General features: G+C 43.3%; 1 protein-coding gene across 5 annotated transcripts; it reads right to left on the minus strand.

Annotated features, from left to right (window-relative positions):
• ST7L (suppression of tumorigenicity 7 like) lies at nt 1-22,973 on the minus strand. 5 transcript variants are annotated; one of them, XM_054181028.1, is made up of 16 exons: nt 22,754-22,973; nt 21,774-21,856; nt 20,048-20,207; nt 19,029-19,083; nt 18,238-18,353; nt 16,201-16,279; nt 15,226-15,380; nt 14,605-14,702; nt 13,857-13,971; nt 11,968-12,040; nt 11,201-11,303; nt 7,937-8,087; nt 7,699-7,791; nt 4,802-4,941; nt 1,290-1,455; nt 1-275 (listed from the first exon to the last, which is right to left on the minus strand). In XM_054181028.1, exons 1-16 carry the CDS (start codon nt 22,956-22,958, stop codon nt 265-267), a joined length of 1,803 nt encoding a protein of 600 aa, XP_054037003.1. In that variant the 5' UTR covers nt 22,959-22,973; the 3' UTR covers nt 1-264. The 5 variants fall into 5 exon arrangements, with proteins under 5 accessions (XP_054037003.1, XP_054037004.1, XP_054037002.1 ...); XM_054181029.1 differs by lacking the exon at nt 1,290-1,455; XM_054181027.1 differs by lacking the exon at nt 1-275 and having other exon boundaries at nt 282-1,455.
• Between the last annotated feature and the right edge of the window lie 51 nt (nt 22,974-23,024).

Genomic DNA, 23,024 nt, shown 5'->3' on the forward strand with positions numbered 1-23,024 from the left:
GGGGCAGAGGCATTAGGATGGCGTTTGGCTGTGCCCCAGCACCCCCGCAGAGGCAGGGGGGGTTAGGATGGCATTTCCCTGTGTCACCGCTCTTCCAGCTGCCCTGAGCACCGCGCCTTCAGCGTTGAACCGACCGGGGAGGAGGGGAGCGCATTTTCTTGGGGATTCAGGCATGGATTATTTATAGGTCATCGACTCAAACGTGTGAAAACTGAACAGACCATCCACCAAGGCTGGCCCGTGCTTCCAGACAGGATCCATATTCTAGATGGCATCTAAACAGTTCCACAAGTAAAGATTAGGCTAAAACAAATGGTGCAAACTCCCCTGCACCTTCTCAACCCATCCCCCAAGTACTCCGCTGGGACTCGGGTTATCCTCGTACAAACCCTCTTTTCACGAGGCAGCAATGACAGGACTCATTTACTTTGAGGGTTTTACTTTGGCCCTCCTGGCTTCTATCATAACCCCAAATATTACATTAAAAAGGCTTTTAAAACATAACATTCACAGCAGCGCAGGAGCTTTCCATTGCAGCCAGCTTCTTCCCCGCCTGTTTGCGTGTGGCACCTTCACATTAAGTGCATGAGTTAAGATGTAGATTAGCAAGGCAAGAAACCTTTGCCCTTGGCATCGACACTCAGCTGTGACAGGAAACTTCAGGCTTTTTTTCTCTGAAGTGTAGAACCACTCATTACACATTGGCAGGGAAGTGCACATCTCCAAACTATACACATTTTCTCTTAGATAAGCAAAAGACTCAAGTGTTTATAAATATGAAAAGTTCAGCAGCTGGCTAAAAAGTTAATTCTCCAGTCTCACTTAATGAGCTTTGGGGAAAGTGGTAGGGGGATTTGTTCAGAAAGCAAAGCAGAGTGTCACAGAAAGCAGGACTTGCCAGACGGGGCTCTGTTTAGTCCTATTTTCCGTCTCTCGATGGCTGCTATCAGCAAAATGGCAAGGAATCCGCTAACAGGGAGCAGCAGAACCACCAGAACGAGAAATGTTTTCTCCCAATCTTGCAATCGTAAAAATTAGCCAATTTTTAATTTGAGTCCCATGACTTCTTTCTTTGTTGTGAAAATATCAAGTGATCCATAGCAAAACACTCTGGAACATGGACTGTCTTAGGATTTTGTCCAGTTCCCTGAACAAGGAGCTTGTTTCCAGCAGGATTCGGCAGGATCACTGCTGCAGTATTTTTGCAATACTTTAACTAATACTGGTCTATTCCAGTAGCCTGAGGTTCAGACTTAAAATAAGGGACTGGTCTGTTGGAAGGTAAGCACCTTGGCTGTTATCAGGAACTCCTGAGGAGACCATTTGCGGTGCCTGCTCCCACTCCGCATCTCTAGTTCTCTGGAAGGCAGACCTCTCAGTGCCTTCACAAGACAGCACAGGAGTTGTGCAACATCGCTTTTGCAAGATGATACGTAGCCACCCCGTTCTCCACCTCTGGAATGGTTAAAAAATAAAAATTCATTCTGAATGGTGCAAAAATCAGACCCTATTGTCTGCGGTTTCAACAGAAGCTGTTTTATGTACCAGAGCATTTCTCAGCTTGCTCAGGGAGCTGCATAGATGACCGCCATCCCATCCCTCTCGCGTACCTCCTCCCTTCTGTCACGTACTGAGAAAATTCTGAACAGCAGCCACTTGAGAAACAGAGCTGTCTGATGACCAAGAGCAGAGTGATTCTCCACAAGATCAGAAAACTGGCTGCAACAAAGAGCAATGCTGAGCTCTTGCCCTCTGAGAGCGCCTGCACTCGTTGTGGGTCACACGGAGCGCTCTGCCACCGCCTGCTCGCTGTCCTCGCCCGCACCCACTCACACGGTAGCTCCCCTTCGGCACGGAATATCAAAAGAACGAACAAGCCACAGCTGACTAACTGCACCCGTGAGCGCAAAGCACATCTGCCAGCACCAGTCCCTGCCCTCCACCTGGGCAAGACGAGGAGAACCCTTGTGGCACCTGGTGGCAGGGCAGGACTGCCGCCATCCCAGGACTGCCACTGTCCCAGGACTGCCACTGTCCCAGGACTGCCGCCAGCGCTCAGCCTCCGTCCATGGAGCATTACACTGTATACATTGGAACCAGCAAGCGTTTCACTGTGATTTTTGGCCACTTGGAATATTTTTAGCAATTTGCCAAGGTTTACCCTGTGATTTATTATGGAGGAAACAAACTCAAGCACTAACAAATGAAAATATGTAAACTCAGACTTTTCAAGTCAATAGAAAGGTATTCAACTTCTAAAAGCCCTTTAGAGGCATGCAGTTTGCTCTAGATTCAATTGCTGGAGACTACAGTTTGATTAAGAAACAACTGAAATGTAATCTAAGGAGTCATACTTAAGACTTAGAGATTTACAGTGAAAAATTCCATAGACACGATACTCTCCAGTTGTTGTTCCTAAAACTGTGTTCTAGATTTGTTGGAAATTCAACAATCTGTTGGAAATATATTTTGTATCACTTTTTCGGTAAGGCCAAAGCACTCCACGTAGCTACCAGCTAGAACTTTATTATCTGAAATTACTATATTTAATAACTTAAAACACAGTATCATGAAAAAATACTTGAAATAATTAAATACACAGGAAAAAAAATCCTTTTAAAAGCTTAAAGCACTGGAATTACCTGCAGATATAACACTAGATACAGCAGATTATAATTGTTTTATTACAGTATTCTTGGGTGCAGAGGCAAGTGTCATTGACTAGAAGGTAAACTTCCATTTTCCATATGAAAATTCAACTAGATGCTACTGCCACATACCTCCAGAACACAAGAGAGAACGCTTTATAAAGTGTTAACGGCATTATCTATAGTTAAAATACTGAAGCCATTTATGAATAAATTCAGAAGTGTTAGTTTGATATTTAATATCATTGCCTTACAAGTTTTCTGAAAACATCAGGAATGGGATCAAGAGTACAATAACCTTAAATTAAAATAAGGGAGACTATTAGTCATCACAGTATATTGGGAGTTAACATTAATTCTATCTAAACCAGCAGAATACTGGAAGATGGTATTTCCTCCTCAGCTGTCAATCTCAAGACATTAATAAAGAATTGACGTCTGGCCTGTTCATCTCAATACCCAGTTTCCACTTTTGCCGGTACTAAACTAGCTCAGTGAGTGGCAAGGACCGCTCTCTGTCTGTGTGTGCCACCACTGGGACATGGTTGGTGGGATGATCGGGTGATACACGTGCTTCGATCATCTCTCCAGCCGAATAGCCACTATCCATCCTTTCCTATGGAAAATAAGTGAAATAAGCACACTGCCAAACGACCAAACCCTGGGAGTTTTTTCCCCACATTTGGACACGTCACTTGACATTCAAAATGCCATTATGCAAAGCCAACTAACTCGTACTAGGGCTTTTTTTGGTTCAAGAAACCCAGCAGAGAGAACTTCACCAAGCAATTCTTTGTTAGCATAACATTTGACCTTGTATCTCTTTGGAAATCATACAACTTTGCTAATGCAATCCTTACAGAATTAATCAAGCAGATAGTTAGACCCTAGTTACTATGAACCCAGCCAATTATGAGCAGCACTGAAATTTGTCACTGGCATGTCCAGATACATTTTCCAACATAAAGATCAACAGAACTGTGTGTAAGTGAGGCCCCGCTCTCGGACCTGCATGACTTGGACACCGTAGACTAGAACCGCTAGCAAAGCCAACGCTTTTAGGAACAAAGTACTCGCAAGAAAAAGGCTTAGCTCCCGAGACTCCATTACCTGCTGCATTAAGACAGCAAGAAAGCGCAATGCCTTTCACCCTGTGTTCTGACTAGCAAAGCTAGAATAAACGACTCGCTGAGAGTTCAGAGCTCTTTACGTGCCACTCTGCTCTACTGCATGAGATCCACGGCTCAGCAAAGGCCAAATACACTGCGTGGCTTAGCTTGGGGAGGGGAAGCTGCCCACGCAGTTTCTCCCTCTGTCAAAGCCAGAGAGCACAGCTTGCAGGGCCCAGGGAAAGATGACGAGGTGCCGGCAGCAGCGATGGTAAAGGAGAAGCAGGGAAAAGAAACCCTAAAAAGAGGAGGGGGGAGAGAGGGAGAAAGACGATGGGCACAGGAGGCACCCATAGGAACAAATGGCTCGAGAGCAGACACACTGAGATATATTTAAAGCAGCACACAGAAATCAGCTAAAAGCCTGATGGCCATTGTCAAGCCCCGTTTCTATCCTTGAACAGGTACTCAAATGACAGAACTGTGGTCACTGAACACGTTCTCCGTCTAGTACCTGGAGCCAGATGAGATATAAAACCATCGGTCTAGTTCCCAAAAGGGAAGTGACAGCTAACTAACTCCTGAGCCTGGCTTGGGCGTTAACAGTTCCCTTCCCATCATGCTGCCAGTTCCAATGCTCAGCAACAGACCCGTTTCCCTGCAGCCCAGCCTGCCTTCTGCTCACTGCTCAAAATCTCCAGTCAACGGACTTAGTTCCGAGGCTCTCACCCTGCAGTCTTCCACCGCTACGAGAATAAAACCCGTACTCACCACAGTGCGCTCTGGTGCCGAAATGCTACTCTCTCACAGTAAGAGTGCAAATTAAAGCCCTGCTATGTTATAGTAACAGTTCACCTCCTTGTCAAAATAGACATTTTGCCCAAATTTCAACAAGCATTTGTCACTAATTAGATTCTTACAAAGGGAGATAAAATAATTCACGCCCCACAAGCATGAGACTGCCCAGAGCCTACGTCACTGTGGACCTCAAGACTCCCCAAGATCCCCCAGTTCCTGAGCGAGCCCCGGAGAGACAATACTTACAGCTTTAGCAAAAATGACCATCAGCTCGGGGAACTGGTGCGTGAGGAGGGCGAGCATTGCCGAGAAGGAACATAGGCCTGCTGTGAAATGGATGAAAAAGGGAAGTTCCTTCTGTGGGTAAACGGAGACTTCATGAAATGCTGAAAGGAAAAAAAATGAATATTGGCATTGATAATTGAGGACAGTTTTCTGAATTATTTACACGCTCTTGTAACTCGGGCCTAGACTTTCAGCAGTAAGCATGGACTCAGGACTATTGTGCAGCACGTTAGGTCCCAGTACCTAAAGGTCTCAAAAATTTCTCCCCTAGATTAAATGCTTTTCTTCATTATTAATAGTCATTACATCTTTCTCTTCCCAATCTTCTTTTCCACTTGCACGGGCTTTATTTTTGCAGCACTTTATCAGGCTTACTTTTTGGTACCCGCTGTTCTAACAGGACAGAGGGAAGAACTGTAAAATTCACAAGCTGTTAAAATTTCCTAGACCAATTTAAACAATTCAGGCGTTTTCAACCCTCTGCAGCATTAATCCCGTTACCTGAAGAGAACAGCACATCTCCCCATCCTATAAGCAGCTCAGCAGGTACAGAACAACCATCACGATATACATACATGCAAGGTAGCTCCTTAATTCTTTTCCCAGATTTCTGGTTGGTAGGCTACAGTAAATTTTTCAGAGCAGCTGACAGAGCAGACCTCAAAGCAAACAGCGCCAGGACTAGGTTATAAATTCTGTAGGTAGCAGCTCCTTGCAATTTCCAATCTCTGGTAACAAAAGCAGAGGGCCGTGGCCAGGCGGGCTGCGGGCTGGCACGCGGGGCTTTCAGCACTCAAGACACTACTACTGGTTACTCGCCCAGGGCCCCGCTGGTGAACTGGCAATTACTTACTGGCGCTGAGTACCTGCACCTCTGACTTTTACCCAATGACTTGAAATGAAGAAAAAACCAGTTTCTATAGACATAAGTCATTATGAAAGGGCTTCACACTTCCTGACAAGTTGTTTTTAAAAATCTAACAAAAGCGTCAAAATGTAAGTTGTTTGGAAAACAAGAAGTGTAATTGTATTCATTTTTACTGATTTTTTCATCTTGTACTTGTACTTTTTTGCCTTTTGATAAGCATTAAACTGAAGGAGGAAAGAGACAGTCACCCTCTCAGTTACTGTTTCTGAATGCTGGCACAAAGAAAGATATTATAAAAACAAGCCCAGCAAAAGCAGCTCGTGCTGTTGCGACTCATTAACGGCAAAGTGTTTGGGGGTTGTTTCGCTTTGGAGCACAAGCAGGCAGACCTTTTGGAGTTCCATGTCTAGCGCCCATCAGAGATGTTTAACGCTATCCCAGGGATTATCGGTTCTCACCAAGCAAGCAGCCCTGCCAGGCCAGGACGGCACCACACTCCTCGACTGAGCAACCCGAGAAACCACCGTCTGCCACGGACCGCTGTTATCCTCTCACACTGCACAGAAACTCACCTGACTTTTACAACATCGAGCAATATAATTTAGGAAAGGCCCCAACCTAAATTAAGAAAGCGTCTAAGCAATAAAGGCAAGGATTCTTTTTGCGCTACATTTTCCTACACTGCGAAATTAAGATCAAATCCCAAATAGATAAGGACAACTAAGGATAATTCTATATGTTCAGAGCCATTTGGGAATTGTTTCTAGTTAGACCAATACAGATTTTTGAATCATTAACCTCGCCAATATTATTTTAAATTGATAAATTTTAAAAAATTAAGTGTCAAGATTTCTCGAGGAAGTACTGCAATAAAAGTGTTAAGATGATTTTATTTATGGGTAGTTTTATATTTAAAACATAACAGGAATGCGTGAGTGATCGTGTTGAAATATGTGCATGTGTTGGTGTTTAATTATGCTGGGAAGTCTACAATTTAGGGTTAGTTGCTAACCAAGGAATTCCTTGTGCAATATCCTGCATAAGTGAGAAATGAGTAATTTAAAGCAGTCTAGGGGCAAATTTAAATTGCACATTTTAAATATAACTTCAGGCTTTTAAATAGAAACACGTATGTGTAGTTTTCCTTTCCACAGCTGTGGTCTCAGTGGGTCTGACAAGGCTTTTGCAGTAGCCCTTTCCAGTCCCCCGGGACCTGCATTTCTTCATGATGCAGAAGCTCCCCCTCAAAGGAATTCTATTAACGTGTACAATTAGCAGTCCAATTCTAATCTAAATTAATGCCATTTTTCTAAATATGATGAGCATGGGCCCAAGTGGTTTAGTTTGTTTGCCTTACCTAAAGAAAAAAAATACGTAAGCTCATAATTGCATAAAGTAATGTGAAGTAATGGGCAGTTGGAGATCACTTGCTTTTCAGCATCGAGTGTCAGTATAAATCCATAAACACACCTACACGGATAAAGGTTCCAGGAAGCAGAGTGTCCAGCAGGTGAATACGCACCCACAAATGAAGGACAGAAAGGAATACACAACCTACAGATTAAGCAAGGATTCTCTGTAAGATCAGAGACAGGTTCTGCAGATACCCGACTGCAGGACTGGAACTGCGCATTTATTCCTCGCCAAAAGGAAAGAGCTTCTCTACAACAGTGGTCAAATCCATCACTTCTTTTAAGAGTAAAGAACTGGTCCATTTTGTTGTTCTCAAAGTTGGCCAAACTTAGTCTGAATGTACCACACACAGACTTCATCTTCGAAAGACTTCTGTTATTGCAGAATCAAGCTAGCGTTCAACCACACATGTCAAGTGCTTCGGGATCTTGTGGGAGGGACATCAACAAATAGCTGAACTCCCTTCGCAGGAAGCTCAAACTAAAAAAATCACAGTAAGGTAAATACAGAATACCGCAAACTGAACACGTCCTTAGCTTATGTTTTATTACCATTACTGCTTAGAAAAACCACTTACTTGGCAACAGTTCCCTGTCTGCTGTTTCTGTGCAACTCGGATAGGGATAGAAAAGATGACCTTTCTCTAACGGGTACGGGATCATCCTAAATGCTGAAAAGAGAGTGAGTGACATTAGATCTGTATCTAAACCGAGCCACCAGCTTCTCACAAAGAGAACCAATCGTGTTTGAGGTGAATAAAGGCAGCGAGATTAGTCTACTGTACAGAAAAAAATAAAACAAGTAGAGATACTTACTGCCTTCCCATGTACAGTGCAGCAGATTCAGAGCCCCTTCTATCCTCTTCCAGTGCTGGAGGTGGAAAAAAGCATATGCCACTGCCTCGCTGTCCCCTCGTTTCAGAATGTGCTCCGGAGGCAGCACTAAGCTTTTCATTTCTAGTAAATACTGAAAGTACAAATGGAAAGCACATGCGTTTACATGGAACATTCCAAAATTTGTAATTGCGGAACATCAACGATCATTTGAGGCAGAACTCATCGATCACACCGGGGCTGACTCCTACCTGCTGAAGAAACAGCCCAGCCCTGGCACAGCGCCTACGGCCTGCGCTCGCCCGGCGAGGGAAAAGCCACAAAACATCCATCTGGGTATGAGACTCTTACATTGGGATTTTCACATACAAAATACCAGGTTTAAAAAGTGCATCTTCAGTCAGCCAAAATAAAAACACATTCTTGTGGAATATACACGAAGTATAATGCTGCAGCCACAGTATCAATGAGCTACAAGTTTAGGCTAACAAAAAACAACCGCCACAGTATTTTTTGCTCATCACCGAAAGTTTCCATGTAGGAGAGCTAACAAGGACTGAGCCTCAAGTATGAGTGGCAAACCAGAAAGTGTCAGGATGCAAACCAGAGGAAGCATAATAAACCAAACCCGGGAAAATCTTGGTTTAATGTGGTTTTGCTGGACTACCACAAAGATTCTCTCATTTCAGATTTGTTCAGTTTCAGCCTTCTCCCTACATCAGCAGAATCTCTGATGCACAGAAGGGTCAAAGAACACGAGGATTAATCATTTTCCATTTCGCCTGAAACACAGGACGTGCGATTTTGTTTTCTCATGATACATTAAAAAAAGACAGGTATTCATTTTAACTTAGCTTTTAAAAACAGATGAGTAATTTTTACAAGAACAAAATGAGAGTTTCAGCTCTAGTATTCACCTGTGAGCTGCTCTCTCCTAGCACACAGTGTCTCATTCAATAACAGCCAAAGTTAATCCGCATCTTTGATCAATGTAGCTGGCAATTCCTTTGACTGTCTCCCGAAGTGTAAGAATGCAGCGAACTCACCGATTTATTTCAGCAGATGCCACAAACTATGAGATTATTTACTAATCCAGTTTGAGGACTTAACTTTTCCCATTCAGTTTCTTGAAGGAATGTAGGAGGGGTTATGCCCCGGCCAAATAAAGCACATTTACTGCCTGGCTAGGTTCTTCTCTTACCGCCTTGGGCCTACACTCCGGAGGGTAATATTCTTGCTAATCCGCTCTAATCCTCTTCAATTTTTTTTTTTTTTCAATTTTTTTTTTTTTTTAACACAGTGAAGGATCACTCACACAGGGCTGCTGTGGGAAAATGGTCTCAAATATCTGCCCCCTGACCTCCGGCAGTGCCCGCTCTTCCCCTGCGGTGACTGCGCGGCGAGCGGGAATAGTGGCGCCGCAGCGGTGAGGACGCTCCGCGGCGAGTTTCGCCCCCGCACACCAACGCTGCACCCGCGCTTTGGTGGCTCTGCACCCATCGTACCACGGGAACAGAAAAACCCCAGGCTGGTAGGTTTTCCCATCCGTGTTTAATCGTAAGAAAGGTTCGGTATCGGCACTGAAAATATCTTGGGGTCTGCAGATTTAAGAAAGTCTTTCTACACAACACAAATTTGTAAGATATTGAGAAGATGACTGGAAAAAGATGCTTTCATACGTTACCAAACGTCGTTACAGATCTCTAATTTGAAATGGCTTAAGAATTCCCATTTTCTAGCACTGTAAAATGCCTTCCTAGCTTTCCAAACAAAACCATCCTTGTAAAAGCTTTACTCGGAACAAAGAAACAAACATTATTTTCCTGATGCAAAACGATGTTATGTGCAAAGACAACCACTTTCATCAGATGCAAGAACAAAGGGATTTCTACTTTACATACTCATTTCTTTTTAGTCCATGGGAAAGAACAGGCTGAAAGTTCAGAAACCAGATGTTCTTCCCCGCTAGTCCATTGTATCCCATTGGGAAGTTCCTTCACTTGTTTGTGCCCTTCTTCACTTGTTTGCTCTGACTACGCGCCTTTCAGAGCTCGGAATAGCCAGTACCGCTGAAATCCTGCCCTGCTGTCTCATAAATTGGTGTTTCACGGCAATATTGTAATAAAAAAAAAAATGAAGACGACTGGGTAGCCATACAATTAGAAGAGAAGATCAAATTACTGAAACCTGGAATCAGTTTCCGTGATTGTCTATAGAACTACGGAACGTGTTTGGCAAACAGCCTGTTTGAAATGATATCCAACTTCTTTGAAAAGGTACATGAGGCTCCTGAAACAACTGAAGGATATACGAAATAAAAGAACTTTTAGATAATGATAATGCGTTATAATCTTCTTCCCCTAAAGGCAGAGGCTAAAGAAAAATCTGTCTGAGACTGTCTGAAATGAACTTGCTACGCTCTTGATCAGTCATGCAAACAAGCAGCAATTTCTGCCAGCAATTAGCTTTCTCAGTGCACATTCTATCGGATTGGACAGGCAGACAGAGCGGAGCGGCTGGAGAATTCAAGCCTTCACAGCAACAGTCACTCGGACTCCAGCATCATTTGCAGAGGATTAGCTCCAGGACTAAGCCAACCTTCTGCATTCAAGGTTTCAAACCGAAAGCAGCACAATGCGAGTACAGTAAAAAGTAACTGAAGAGTTTATTTTCACTCAATGCTCAGTGGAATCCACGTCTTGGCCACCTCAAGTCATGCCAGACACTAAACTACAGCCTGTGGCAATACGGACTCTTAATCTTGCTTACACTTGGATGAAGAAAATAAGTGACGGCAGATCTTGCGCTAACCCGAGTGCTGGAGCTGTGCTTGGACGCACAGCAGGAAAAAGTATTTTGAAATTCTATGAGTGGTTATTGTTTGGAGAACTTCATTTGGCTTCAGGGATTTTAAATATCTGAATTTACATTTATTAATGCTTGCCCTTGCCCACCAAAGGGCCTTCGTTAATACATTACCGGGTACTTTCCAATGAGTTAGAACATTTTGAGTTTAAATTTTTTGTAAAAAACCCAGTTTAAACATCACCTATTGCAAAGAACTAATTCTGGCCAGCAGACCTTTATCACACAAATATTAATGCGTTTAACAACCCAACAGCTGGAGTTATAACCACCTTCAAGAAAAGAGGGGGCTAGAGAGGCTCAAATACCAGATGATAACATAACACAACCTCTTTCAGAAGACAATAAAAAGTGGCCCAACAGGAAATAGAATACTCTTACCTTTGGAACATGAGGGTTAAACTCCACAGCTCTGTGAATTGCTTCCACAGCATTAATTTCTGCTGTACTGAGCCCTCTTTTGGAGGCAGTTTCTGGGGAGAACCTGAAGGGAAAAACCCACGCTAAGCAAAAGTAACTAATAAATGCTAACCAGGTGTTTATTTGCATTGTAAGCTCAGAGTTCATTAAAAACTGACTGATTTATCAAGAAAGATAAACAAACCCTTCTAGGAGACAAATGTTCGTGTTAATTTAGATACCCTGACTGTCCTCCATGCCCATACGACAAAGCTATGTTCAACTTTGTGAAACTTCATGCCAATGAGGTAACTGAGTGCCCAGGCTTCCGTAGGATTGTTACGGCATCACCTACTCGGAGGTAAAGCTGGAGTCAGCGGTACAGACAGACCCGAGCCAAAGTGAAATGCCAACATCAACTACTGCAAATCTTCTGCACCCACCCACAAAAAAAAGAACTGTTGAACATCACGAGCATGACACTGAAAACAGATTTTATACAAAAGCACATGTGCAAACATGGCCTCTTGAAAAACATCTTCACCTGCATTAATTTTACGGATGTTTAAAAGAAACTTTAAATTATGTTTAACTACACACACATGTATATATACGTATATATAAATACACTTAACTTGCTCTTAGAAATGTAACTGCTACATATTGGATTTAGACCTTTTTAGTTCCTATTCTACGGCATAAGCCAAGATGAGCAACAAACCACTGTTTTCACACAAGTGCTTGCTTACCTCTCTGAAACCGCTCTGGCTTTTAACAGGGCTGCCGTGTAACATATTGCTGCCGATTTTGGAAGACTGATATCTACAATAAAATAAAATAATTAAGGTGTAACATTCTAAGGCAAGACAAACACGTTAAGCTCACATCCTTTGAGCTTAGAGATTTTTACTTGGGCAGACACTGAAGGCAACATCTGGAATATTTCAGCTATGATTAGAAACTTTGAATTTCTTTGTATAGTCTTCTTTCTGGTCACCAGTCAGTCTCAGGTTAAAAACTCAGAGTTGTAGTTAGGTGGTAAAGAGTAAGTTTTTCTTCGAAACGTTCCAAGACACTGAAACTGAATTCAAAGAGAAATGCATGCACAAATACACACTTAAGAACAATGTAGTTCTCCTGTATTAACTCACAAAGGTTTAAAAAAAGCTTCTCATCTTTACCTGACTTTGCAGCTGTACATCAACACACTTTTACGTAATAGTGAAAGAGACTGACTAGAAGCTGACCAAAAAAATTACGTTACAGGCAGGTAGACAAATGTTAATGAAAATGCAGTTTCCATTCTTTTCCAGTTCCATGGGGAAAAATTCTATTAGTTCTAGGTTTTATAGAATATCTGAGGCCAAGTTTGAGCTGACAATTATAGATTAGAACGTTAGCACTCCACAGTACAAGTTTACTTTAAAAGCAGACAAAGTCTGGGGTCTAATTCTCAAGTACCATGCTGTGTATAGTCAGATGGCTCTTGCTTTTTTTGTAAATCCCATCCTGGGCTTGTCCATCACTTACCAGAAGTCTGGCTGTCGCGTCAAGCAAAACACAGGGGTACTACAGAGAGTTTGAAGCTCATACTCATTTCTCCAGATGCTTAGAAAAAATCAGCAACCCTTTCTTAAGAAACTGTCGCAATTCCTGATGTTAACATAAAGAAGCACCAGGAAAAGAGCAAATGGTTTTGTTAAATTAGTAAGAATCCACGCAGAGGAACGTGGACGGTGAAGTAACAGGAGCAGGCAGCTAGGGCTGCTATGCAGAAGGGGCAGAGGATTTGGGCAAGAATATTGTACTTTCGACTCCCTGAAGCAACAAAGAGAGACACGAGAGAGAACATTACCGACTTCTCAAGGGCAGGGAAGAATTGCCACAAAATACTGCTTCTGTGTCCCTCTATTCTAATGATGATTTAAGGGACAGCTTTGACAGCAGCACGTTGTACACTAATGATGTGGGCTTTATCTAGGTGGCAAAACTCTGAGGACAGTAAGAAAATAAGTATATATTTTATTAACCTTTATCGAAACTTGCACAACTCCTGGAACTTATCAGTTGAGATGGAAAGTGAAAGCAAACTACAGCCATTTAATGGCCCTAAGCTTGCATCCCACTGATCCCCAGGCAGCAGCACGCCTGCCTGGGGCTACGCTCTGGCTGTAAGCTCACCATCGCAGAACCACGAGGCCAAGCCTGGAAGATGACAGAAGGGAAACCCAGCTTTTCCAGCTTATTTACATCAATTACTTAGGGGGCTATGTGCTGACTGAAAAAGGCTGATGAATTTAGGCATAACCAGGGATGTAGAACAGATTAAAAAATTAAAATAATCCTTGAATTGAAGCAAAGCGAGCTCCAAGTTTGCTTCACAGATTAGAAGTAACTTAAAAACATAAAAAGTAATTTGTATGCAATTTAGCTTGCTCAAATTTGACCTCATCATTCAAAATAAAAAAACCCAAAACTTGACTTTCACTCCAGAAGCGCCTATTTGAGGCCGATGAGGGAAATCTAGTTGAGTAGCTGAGATCACGGTCAGACACCTGCTTTTGGACAGGCACACTGTGCCTGCTGCACCTGTGCTCTTACGCGAAAACACCAGGATTTCCCAACAGACCTCACTTACCATCGTACTTGGCTAACACTGCCTGGACATCCGCGTAAGCCTGTAACTCCAGCAGTGCCTCCAGCAGGTTTTCATGAATATTCAGCATGCTGAGAAGTGGAAACTCTTTCATCAGCTGCAAAGCAGTAAAGAGAAATAAAATGGGCACATACAGAATTGCACCCGAATCCCTGAAATACTTAACAGAAATCCCTGCAATAACGTAAGCTTTTTCTTTTTCAATATTCTGTTCTTTCAGAGTGTCAGAAACTGGCATGTAAGCAGCATGAAAAGAATTGCATCATTTCTACCTTGAAGGCATTGCTTTTTTCACCTACTAGACAACAGGCATACTGAGGTTCAGACAACGCAGCCCAAATTTGCACATCTCCCACAGTGAGTTCTTTTGGTCAGTAATATTTTCCTACATAAAAATAACTTACAATACACCTTGGGCAAAAGTGAAAGAAAAATTATGATGAAGTATCAAGCTGCTATTTTGACAAGTTAGTCGTTGAGTCAAGCATAAAGCAAACTGGATAACAGAACTGTGACCACCTGGCATTCTATAATTTAAAAATTTAAAATCTAGACATAGGAACCAAAAAAACTGTTCTCAAAAAAAAAATCATGAATAGTGATGTGGCAAATCTCATCGGAAAATAACTCAATTAGATTCATTATGATGCCTAGAAAGGAACTTCAAACCATCAATTCAGACAATGTGACTGAAAACACCAGGAGTTGCTCACTTTTTTCTTTTACTTACATCTCTCATCATTTTCACTGCTTCTCGTATTCTGCCAAGTTTTCTTGCACACATGGCTAGTCTCCTTTTCACATATACCAATACATTGGTGTCTCTTCCTGATTAAAAAGACAAAGAAAGTTAGTCTATCAGTTTCATTCCTCACCTCACTCTCCCTCTCTCACCTTCCCTCCCAAAAAAAACCCACAACCTTTTTCCTAACTGCACAAAAAGGCACAAAATCATTACTACTGCTATCCCAGCCAAGGCCCATCTGCGCTAATGCCAGCAACTTTTACCCAGGTTAAATGACAAAAATTTCTGCTTTTTTCCAAAACCTTGGGTGGAATGAAAGACAGTGCTACTGACACACACTAATTGCTTCGTTAGGCTGCTCTACCTACCCAGCCTTTCAAGACAACACCAGCCAGACACCCCACGATGGATACACAGCGTACCTGCCGCTGCTTACATTCATTCGGGTACGAGAAAAGATCATACCGCAACCACGCGGAAGCGGAGCTAAAATAGTAGGCACGGCCTCACCAAATTGGGAATCAAACTGGAATCACTAATTATAACTTTAGTTTTACATTTCTGCTCACACAAACCCAAGAGTTTATGTGATTCAAAAGCACTTACTCAGCTGTGCTTCGTGCTGAGGACTTTGGGAATGGCAGTTCTGAGACTTCCTGTAAATCATTTCTCCTGCTTTCAGAGCCTGCTTGAAATACCTCTCAGCATCCACAATCGTTGTTGCTTCTTCCTCAGCCAGGAGGACATATGCAGTGGCACAACTGTAATAAGAAAAAAACCCACTAATTATTCAGAGGGACAAAGCTTAGTATTTTTTTTAGTAAGCGTTAAAAGCATTAGAAATGGGCACTTTTCACTTACCTTTAATATCTAAGCATTGACAATATTAAAGTACCAAAATACTGACATGAGTTCAAATGGTGAGTGTCAGGAAAACAGAAACCTTTTCCATTTTACAGAAAAAATGCACATTTGGAAAAAGAACAAAAGAAAGAATCGTAACAGCAAGTCAAATTATTTTCCTTGAAATATCAGAAATGCTCTGGTAATTGTCTGGAGAGGTTTTCTTGTGTTTAGTTTGCTTTGCTTTTTTAAAACCAGGAGGCAGACATTTTACACAAAAACAATGAGACCACATAACAGAGCAGAACACAGAAGTGTGTGAAATTCTTTGGTTTGTGTTATAAGAGTATTTTTAAATCCCTTACAGGAGTGCCATCTGTGATCTCCAAATACACACAATGCCATCTCTGAAACACATGTGATCTCACGTTCAATTCAGACCGTTCCAGTCTGAGCAAGATTTCTCATTTGTTAGTGCTATGGAGACAAAGATTAAAAAGAAAAACCTTTCCCAAGAAAAAGGGAAAATAAAAGCTAATTTTTATGGACCAGTTCAATACTTCAGTGCAATTGACAGCCCCAAGTGCAATTCTCATAATAGCACAAGTCCCCTTTAAGCTATTCAGAACTTTGCTAAAAGTAAATGATTAGAACAAGAAACTGGTAGCGTGTTCAGTATCGCTCCACCTAATCTCTCACAGCAGAAATGCAGCAGCTGAACTTGTACTCCAAACTCACTCGTTGTTCAACTCCAACGCCTGATGCGCTGCTTTAATCCGGGCTTGCGGGTTCCTCTCGCGCCAGGCTTTCTGCATAACTGTGGCAAAGACAGGGAAAGGCTGGTGAGGGACAGGGACAGCGGCCAAACACTGGGGGGGCAGCGGAGGCAAGGCTGGCTGCTCACGCCTCAGCTCTACGTTAACAGTCACCTCCGCTCTGCAAATTCCGCTTTGCTCTATGATTGTTACAGGGAAGAGTAAATGAGTGTTTTAATTCCAGCATGAGTTTCTACCACAAGCAGCAGAATCTCACAACTTCTCATTACGCCCCAAATTTAATCGGAGAAAGCAACAGCAGCAGGAAGATAATTCACTGGCCATTCAAGAACTCCTACACTGAGAAGCAGAGACAGCTCACATCACCAGGCAGATGTACAATTTCTAAATTGCTACAGATTTTTGGAAGCATTTCCCAAGACTTGTTGAAAGCTTGGCAGGAGCAATTGTTAAACACAGGCTCTTGTACGGACCTGCACAGAATTTTAATTTAAGCTTTCAAACAGAACTTCAAAGAAAACAGTGACAGAATAAGCTGTGTCTTGCACAGGTGTAGTTTCATACTTAGGTACTTAGACAACCACCGGATCATAAAAGGTTAAACAACTTCCTTCTAAATTTACAAAGCACGTTGGAGTGGCATAACATGGCAAAGCCAATTCAAGATAAACCGTAGTAATTTATCACCTTATTAGAAATATAGAATGTGTTGGGTTGGAAGGGACCTCTCAAGGCCATCTAGTCCAACCCCCTGCAGTCAGCAGGGCCATCTTTAACTAGATCAAGTTGCTCAGAGCCTCATCCAGCCTGGCCTTGAATGTCTCCAGGGATGGGGCCTCCACCACCTCTCTGGGCAACCTGGGCCAGTGTCTCACCACCCTCAGTGTACAGAACTTCTTCCTAATGTCTAATCCAAACCTGCCCTGCTCTAGTTTAAAGCCATTGTCCCTCGTCCTGTCGCTAAACGCCCTTGCAAACAGCACCCCCCAGCTTTCCTGCAGGCCCCCTTCAGGGACTGGAAGGCCGCTATAAGGTCTCCCTGGAAAGTGTTCTAGGAAACAATTACAAAGCATGAAATCTATCTATTCAAAAGGGTCGATTGAATTACAACCTGAATTCAAAATTATGGTCAGATAAGGAGCAAAGAAACAGTTCAATGCAGCGAGTGTAAACCCCTCCCCACTACGTCTCCATTAGGGAAAAATGGAAATCCCACACTGAAACCCAACTTCTAGCAAAAGAAAAACAACATACTTGGAGCTACCATTTTCTATGCAGAACTAACAGCTTTCACACTAAGGAACAGTTCTGAAAGAACTCCAAAGCCTTAGGTTCATGGAGTTACATATCTGGCCTGTCTCAAGTACGATAAGAAAACTGAAGAATCTATACATGTTTCTTTTGGAACGAAACCTTCTGCTGTCCAGCAAGAATAACGTGGAAAAATGTTTGAGTTTTCTTTTGGAAACAAAATATTAGTCTTGGCTTAGTGAGTGAGACAATACACTCCCTTTGTGAAATGAAAACATATCAAGCATGTCACAGCCAGCTGACAAGTAACACTTCCGGAGCTTGACACACTGACAATAGTTCGCACCTACTCTGACAATAACCAGGTAGAGAACATTTTCTGCACTAAACATGTGGAACAGAATGAAAAAATTCTGGAGACTGCACTATTCATCACTAAGGTTTAAATGAGACCGCGTCTTTGGCTGTTGAGAATGCAATCCAGGTTTTCAGTATCGCACTGTTAATTATTTGAAAAGTGTGAGATCTTGAAATATGTCAGGATTCTGACAGCCTTGAAGTCAGCAGAGAAAGCTCAAGGTAAAAAAATATCTTTTCACTACATACACCTATTAAACCTCCTAAGCAGTAAAAAAAGGCTATCATTTCCCAAAATATTTGATATAACTTGCACTACCTCAAAATATATTACAAATACCCACTTTACACACTTTAACAGCTATACACCTTAGGCATACGACATCAGTACCTGTATCTGAAGGCCGAAGGGCATCTGTATCGCACGTGAAAAAGTTTTGATGATCTTGAGCAGACAAATTCATGTCATAGTACGTAAGAGGCTCCTTCCCAGTCACCCACATGTACCTGTAATGGGAGAAATTTCAGTAAGAGGCACTCCCAGTAAGTAGTAATGCTGATACCAAGGGGGAAATTTGATGTGCTGAACAACCGAAGCTAATGCAGAAAATTTTTACTAGCAAGAGACTGGAGCTACTAACCAGAAGTTTTCGAGTACTACAGCTCCATAACTTGCACAGGTTGCCAGAAGGCTTCCTGCAGGGGGGAGAGAGGAAGTATTTTTTGATCCTAAATTTCTAAACAACATGGGAAGTGCCTTCCTAGAAAGGATCTTTTCCTATGAAATAACACAAGGAGACTTATAACACAGCCATATCAGTCTAATAAGAGAGAATTTAGATTCAGAATCACTGTCTCAACCTCTGAATAAAGTAATAACAGCTGTAAGACCATTATTTTCACAGGGATTTTGAAAAGAGGAGGAAAGTCATTCTGGGAATATTTTTCTCCTACTTTACTCTCAAAAAAACCTGTTGTTACAGTAATATTTGCATTCTTAACATTGAAACTGCCAAAGCTTGGACAGATGCCTTTTAAACACAGGATTGGCATCAGCCACCCCTATAATCTTGCAAGTCTCAGCTGTCTCCCCATATTACTAGAGCCAGCTCTGTGAAGAAGTCATGTGTATGCTCCCAATTAATTTTAAAAATATGCAATGGAAAGTAAGATAATTGATACCTGCTATACTCTGCCCCTCTGAAAAGATTGAGAGGATTTCGCCACACTTTGCACTCTGAAAAGAAAGAAAAAGTGCTTTTTCAATTAAGAGCACAAAAAATACTACCTTTAAAACACAGTAATGCAAATGCAATTTTACTTTCACAAGCTGCTTTAATGTTATTTTTATACAACCTGACCACAATCATACGATCTTCTCCCTAAGCTTCTGCTATCCCGTAATATTTTTCCTCCCCAACATTGCTGGGGTACAAAAGCACATGGTGGAAAGATTAAACACTGTCATTTATAATTACACAATGTTTGTCTTCCACATATTTAAAATAGCAAGTATTGCATGTTACTGAAACAGTTTTAGCTGAATGTGTAATATACAGGGGCACAAAAAGGCTGGAGCCCCTCTGCTGTGGGGACAGGCTGAGAGAGCTGGGGGGGTTCAGCCTGGAGAAGAGAAGGCTCCGGGGAGACCTTCCAGTCCCTAAAGGGGCTCCAGGAAAGATGGGGAGGGACTTTTTAACAGGGGCTGTTGCGACAGGACAAGGGGTAATGGCTTTAAAGCAAAAGAGGGAAGATTCAGTCTAGATACAAGGAAGAAATTGTTTATGCTGAGGGTGGTGAGCTGGCCCAGGTTGCCCAGAGAGCTGGTGGACCCCCCATCCCTGGAAACATCCCAGGCCAGGTTGGACGGGGCTCTGAGCAACCTGATCTACTTGAAGATGTCCCTGCCCATGGCAGGGGGTTGGACTAGATGGCCTTTAAAGGTCCCTTCCCACCCGAACCATTTGATGATTCTATGTACTTTCTAAAAGATGTTTTTAATAACAAATGTTTTAGATCAAAGATACATTATTACTTACTTTATCTTTACCATTACTAAAAAAAACCCCACATTGTAAAATGTAGGTGTTTCTCCAGTTACGCCAAGCACTAATGTAAAGTCAAAGCCATTTAAAAGCCAGTTCATGTCAAGCAGCTGCCTTGAAGCTTAGGGAAAACTGCTGGGAAACATTATCAATCACCTGGCATGTTCTGCCTGCTCGTCTCATTCTCTCCAGCCGAGAACGCTGCTGGTGCTGGGGGGCTGTTTTCTACACCACCGATGAGGGGCCTCAAATGACTCACAGAAACCTGCTCAATGAACGACGTGCCATATTTTCGAAAATGCCACCACTCAAATACCTGTCACAAGAGGAAAAAAACCACCAGAAATTTCCTTAGGCAACACCCTTCCAACATAAACATCAGCAATGAATTGCCAGTTGTTCACAGCCAGGACATCCCCTTGCTAATGACTTTAGGCGGAACTTATCACTAATCCACGTACAAATCAACACTATCTATCTGTTTTGGCCTGTCTTGTCATGCAGGATCACCTACATAACATGAACGAGATTGAAAAAAAACCCAGTATAATTTTAGTCAAATATGTTCCTCCCTCCCCAAATCATTAGGATAACTTCTAAGCCCTTCCAGGAAGCGCCTGTATAGGGAAACTGCACACAGGGGCAAGAACTACAAGACAGGTGAAGGCTTTTTCATTTCACAAAAATAATCTAAGAGAATAAAGCACAAAACGGACAGTTAAACCTACGTGTTCTGCCAGTCAGAAATGCCCAAGAACAGAAGGGTGAATTAACAGCAATCAAGTTCACTTACCAGAAATTTTGTGTCAGAAGTATTACTCTCTCACTCTTTGAAGCTATTAAAAATACGCGCACATCACAGTCCTCCAGCACTACACAATACTGTCTGCCCTGGGCCAACTTATCTGAGTATTCCCAGTAGCATACAGAAAGAACTGATGTTTAGACAAACTGTATTTTTTATTAAGAAGCATTACTATAAGTAGTGGCTAACCAACAACCACTTTTTTCTCTTGAGAGCAAGCCTATGTAAAAGACACAAGCAGAATCCATCTCCTTCTATGACTTTCTTCAAATCCTTCAATCAAAACCCAAGCAACATTACTTACTGCAAACAAGTTGTTTCCAACACATAAGACACTTTTTTTTTTAAATGGTGGCTACAAAAAAAATTACTTAAGAAAGATTTTGCATATTCTTCTAAATAGGTTTAATTGATGAGAAGAGATATATTCTTTAGCTTTTAATACTGAAAATAAAGATTTGTATGTGGTGTCAACAGTGTGCATCAGGGTCAGATGATCAGCGCTGCAGAAACAGCTGTGCCAGCAGAACCGACCATGCAAGGGTGCCCCATTCATTTGGTGCAGTCAGCCACGTCTGTGCGCACTCTCGTCTGAAGATGAGCTGAATTATTGGCTCATTTTCACACCAAAGTGGTTAAGATAGTTACATGATCACACATAAAAGCCCCCTAAAAATTACTGTGGGAAGCTACATTCTTAACGACCTAGATTAGAAGAGATAAAAATCTCAGTGTTTTCTTTACCCAGAGAGGTCTGCAGAGTTTGCACGTGTATTTCACGCTTTTTAATCTATGTACACACATATACCTAGACACACACGTGGACACACCCCTCCTTGAAACAAGCCCGAGTTTCTAAAACAGGTACAGCTTATTTCCATAGACTCACCCCAAGGTACAACACACATAGCAAAAGAGTATGTATAATACATCAGAAAAGCTGCTCAACAAGTTCCTTCCTAGTACAAAGGCACCCTCTAGAGTCTGATCAAAAAAAAGCCGATCGCATTTACCCCAAATGAGAGCATTCCAGAGGTGCTAAGGTTGTTTAAAAATAATAAAAAGTGGACTACTTACAAATATCAGTCCAGATATAAAAGACGACGTCACTGTAAGGGCAAAGTAGAATTTTGGAGTCAAAGTGCTTAAGAACACAGTCACTGTTAAGAGAAACAAAAACAAAGACTTAACAAGCAGAACTGGAAAACACAAATAGTTTTTCATTAAACAATGCCAAATGAAATATATGCAACTATATAATACAATATAGTCCTAGTAACTTTACAGATAACATTACTTTGTTAGAGAACCTTTTCCATATATTATTTTCTGTCTGTAACCACCTGTGACAGTGAATTAGGTTATATCCCCAATCTAAAAAATTCAGTGTAAGCTCTTGGCCAAAGCAGCCTATGGTTTCAACCGTATCATGGCTGGTGGACAGCATCAAGCCAACTTAATGTATTATTTCATTTTAATTCAACCAGAAACGTACTGTTTTGATGCAGGTCCACGTTCAGTGTTAAGAACACAATTTCACTACGGACCTCTCCTTCCCGGTATTCACAGCACAGGGCAGGGAATGCAGATTTTTAGCGCTATCCTGACCACGGTTTTGACCCAAACCGCATATGAGTTTTGTCACCCGCCGCCAGCCGGCCCGGAGGGAGCCCCGAGGGGCTCTGGCGGCCAAGGGCGGCCGGGCCGGGGGCAGGCGAGGCGGCTCGGACCCGGTCCAGGCCTCCAGCCGGGCAAGGCACCGCCAGGGCGGGGAGCGGGGACACGGGGCAGGCTCGGCATGCCCCGGGGCAGCGGGGAGCCGTCCGCCTCCGATCCCTACGGCGGCCCCGGACACCGGGGTGTCCCCAGGCCCGGCGGCACAGCGGACGCGCCATCCCGGAGCCAAGTGGACGCGCTCGGTGTGTCGCCGCGGGAGCCCCAGGACTCAGGACCGACCCTGCCCGGCCCGACGGCCCCGCAGCCCTCCACGGGCCCCGGCGGGGACGGTCTTCCCCCGGCGAGCCCTCAGCACCCCGGCGCGGCCCGCCGCGTCTCACCGGCCGCCAGGCTGTCCCGGAGCCGCAGCGGCACCCGCAGCACCACGTAGAAGAGGCCGAGCCCGGCGGCCACGGCCAGGAGCCCGCGGGCCCACGGCGCCGGCGCCGCCTCCGCCACCCGCCGCCGCAGCTGCTCCCAGCGCCGCAGCGCCGCGGCCGCTCCGGGGCACGGCGGCCCCCGGCCGCTCCCGCCGCCCTCCGCCATGGCCGCCGCCGGGGGACGCCGGGAGAGGGGCGGGCCGCGCGGCGGGGCGGGGCCCGCTGGGCTCCG

This window comes from Rissa tridactyla, chromosome 21 (genome assembly GCF_028500815.1).
Source record: "Rissa tridactyla isolate bRisTri1 chromosome 21, bRisTri1.patW.cur.20221130, whole genome shotgun sequence".
In the NCBI taxonomy this organism is placed as follows: Eukaryota; Metazoa; Chordata; class Aves; order Charadriiformes; family Laridae; genus Rissa; species Rissa tridactyla.

What these genes read in the sequence shown, in the direction of transcription:
- ST7L (XM_054181027.1), bottom strand. Translation starts at nt 22,958, where the DNA reads ATGGCGGAGGGCGGCGGGAGCGGCCGGGGGCCGCCGTGCCCCGGAGCG. An exon ending in TTATATCTGGACTGATATTT is followed by an intron (nt 20,208 to 21,773) that starts GTAAGTAGTCCA and finishes CTCTTGTGACAG; the next exon opens with GTATTTGAGTGGTGGCATTT. An exon ending in AGTGTTAGCCAAGTACGATG is followed by an intron (nt 12,041 to 13,856) that starts GTAAGTGAGGTC and finishes ATTTTATTGTAG; the next exon opens with ATATCAGTCTTCCAAAATCG.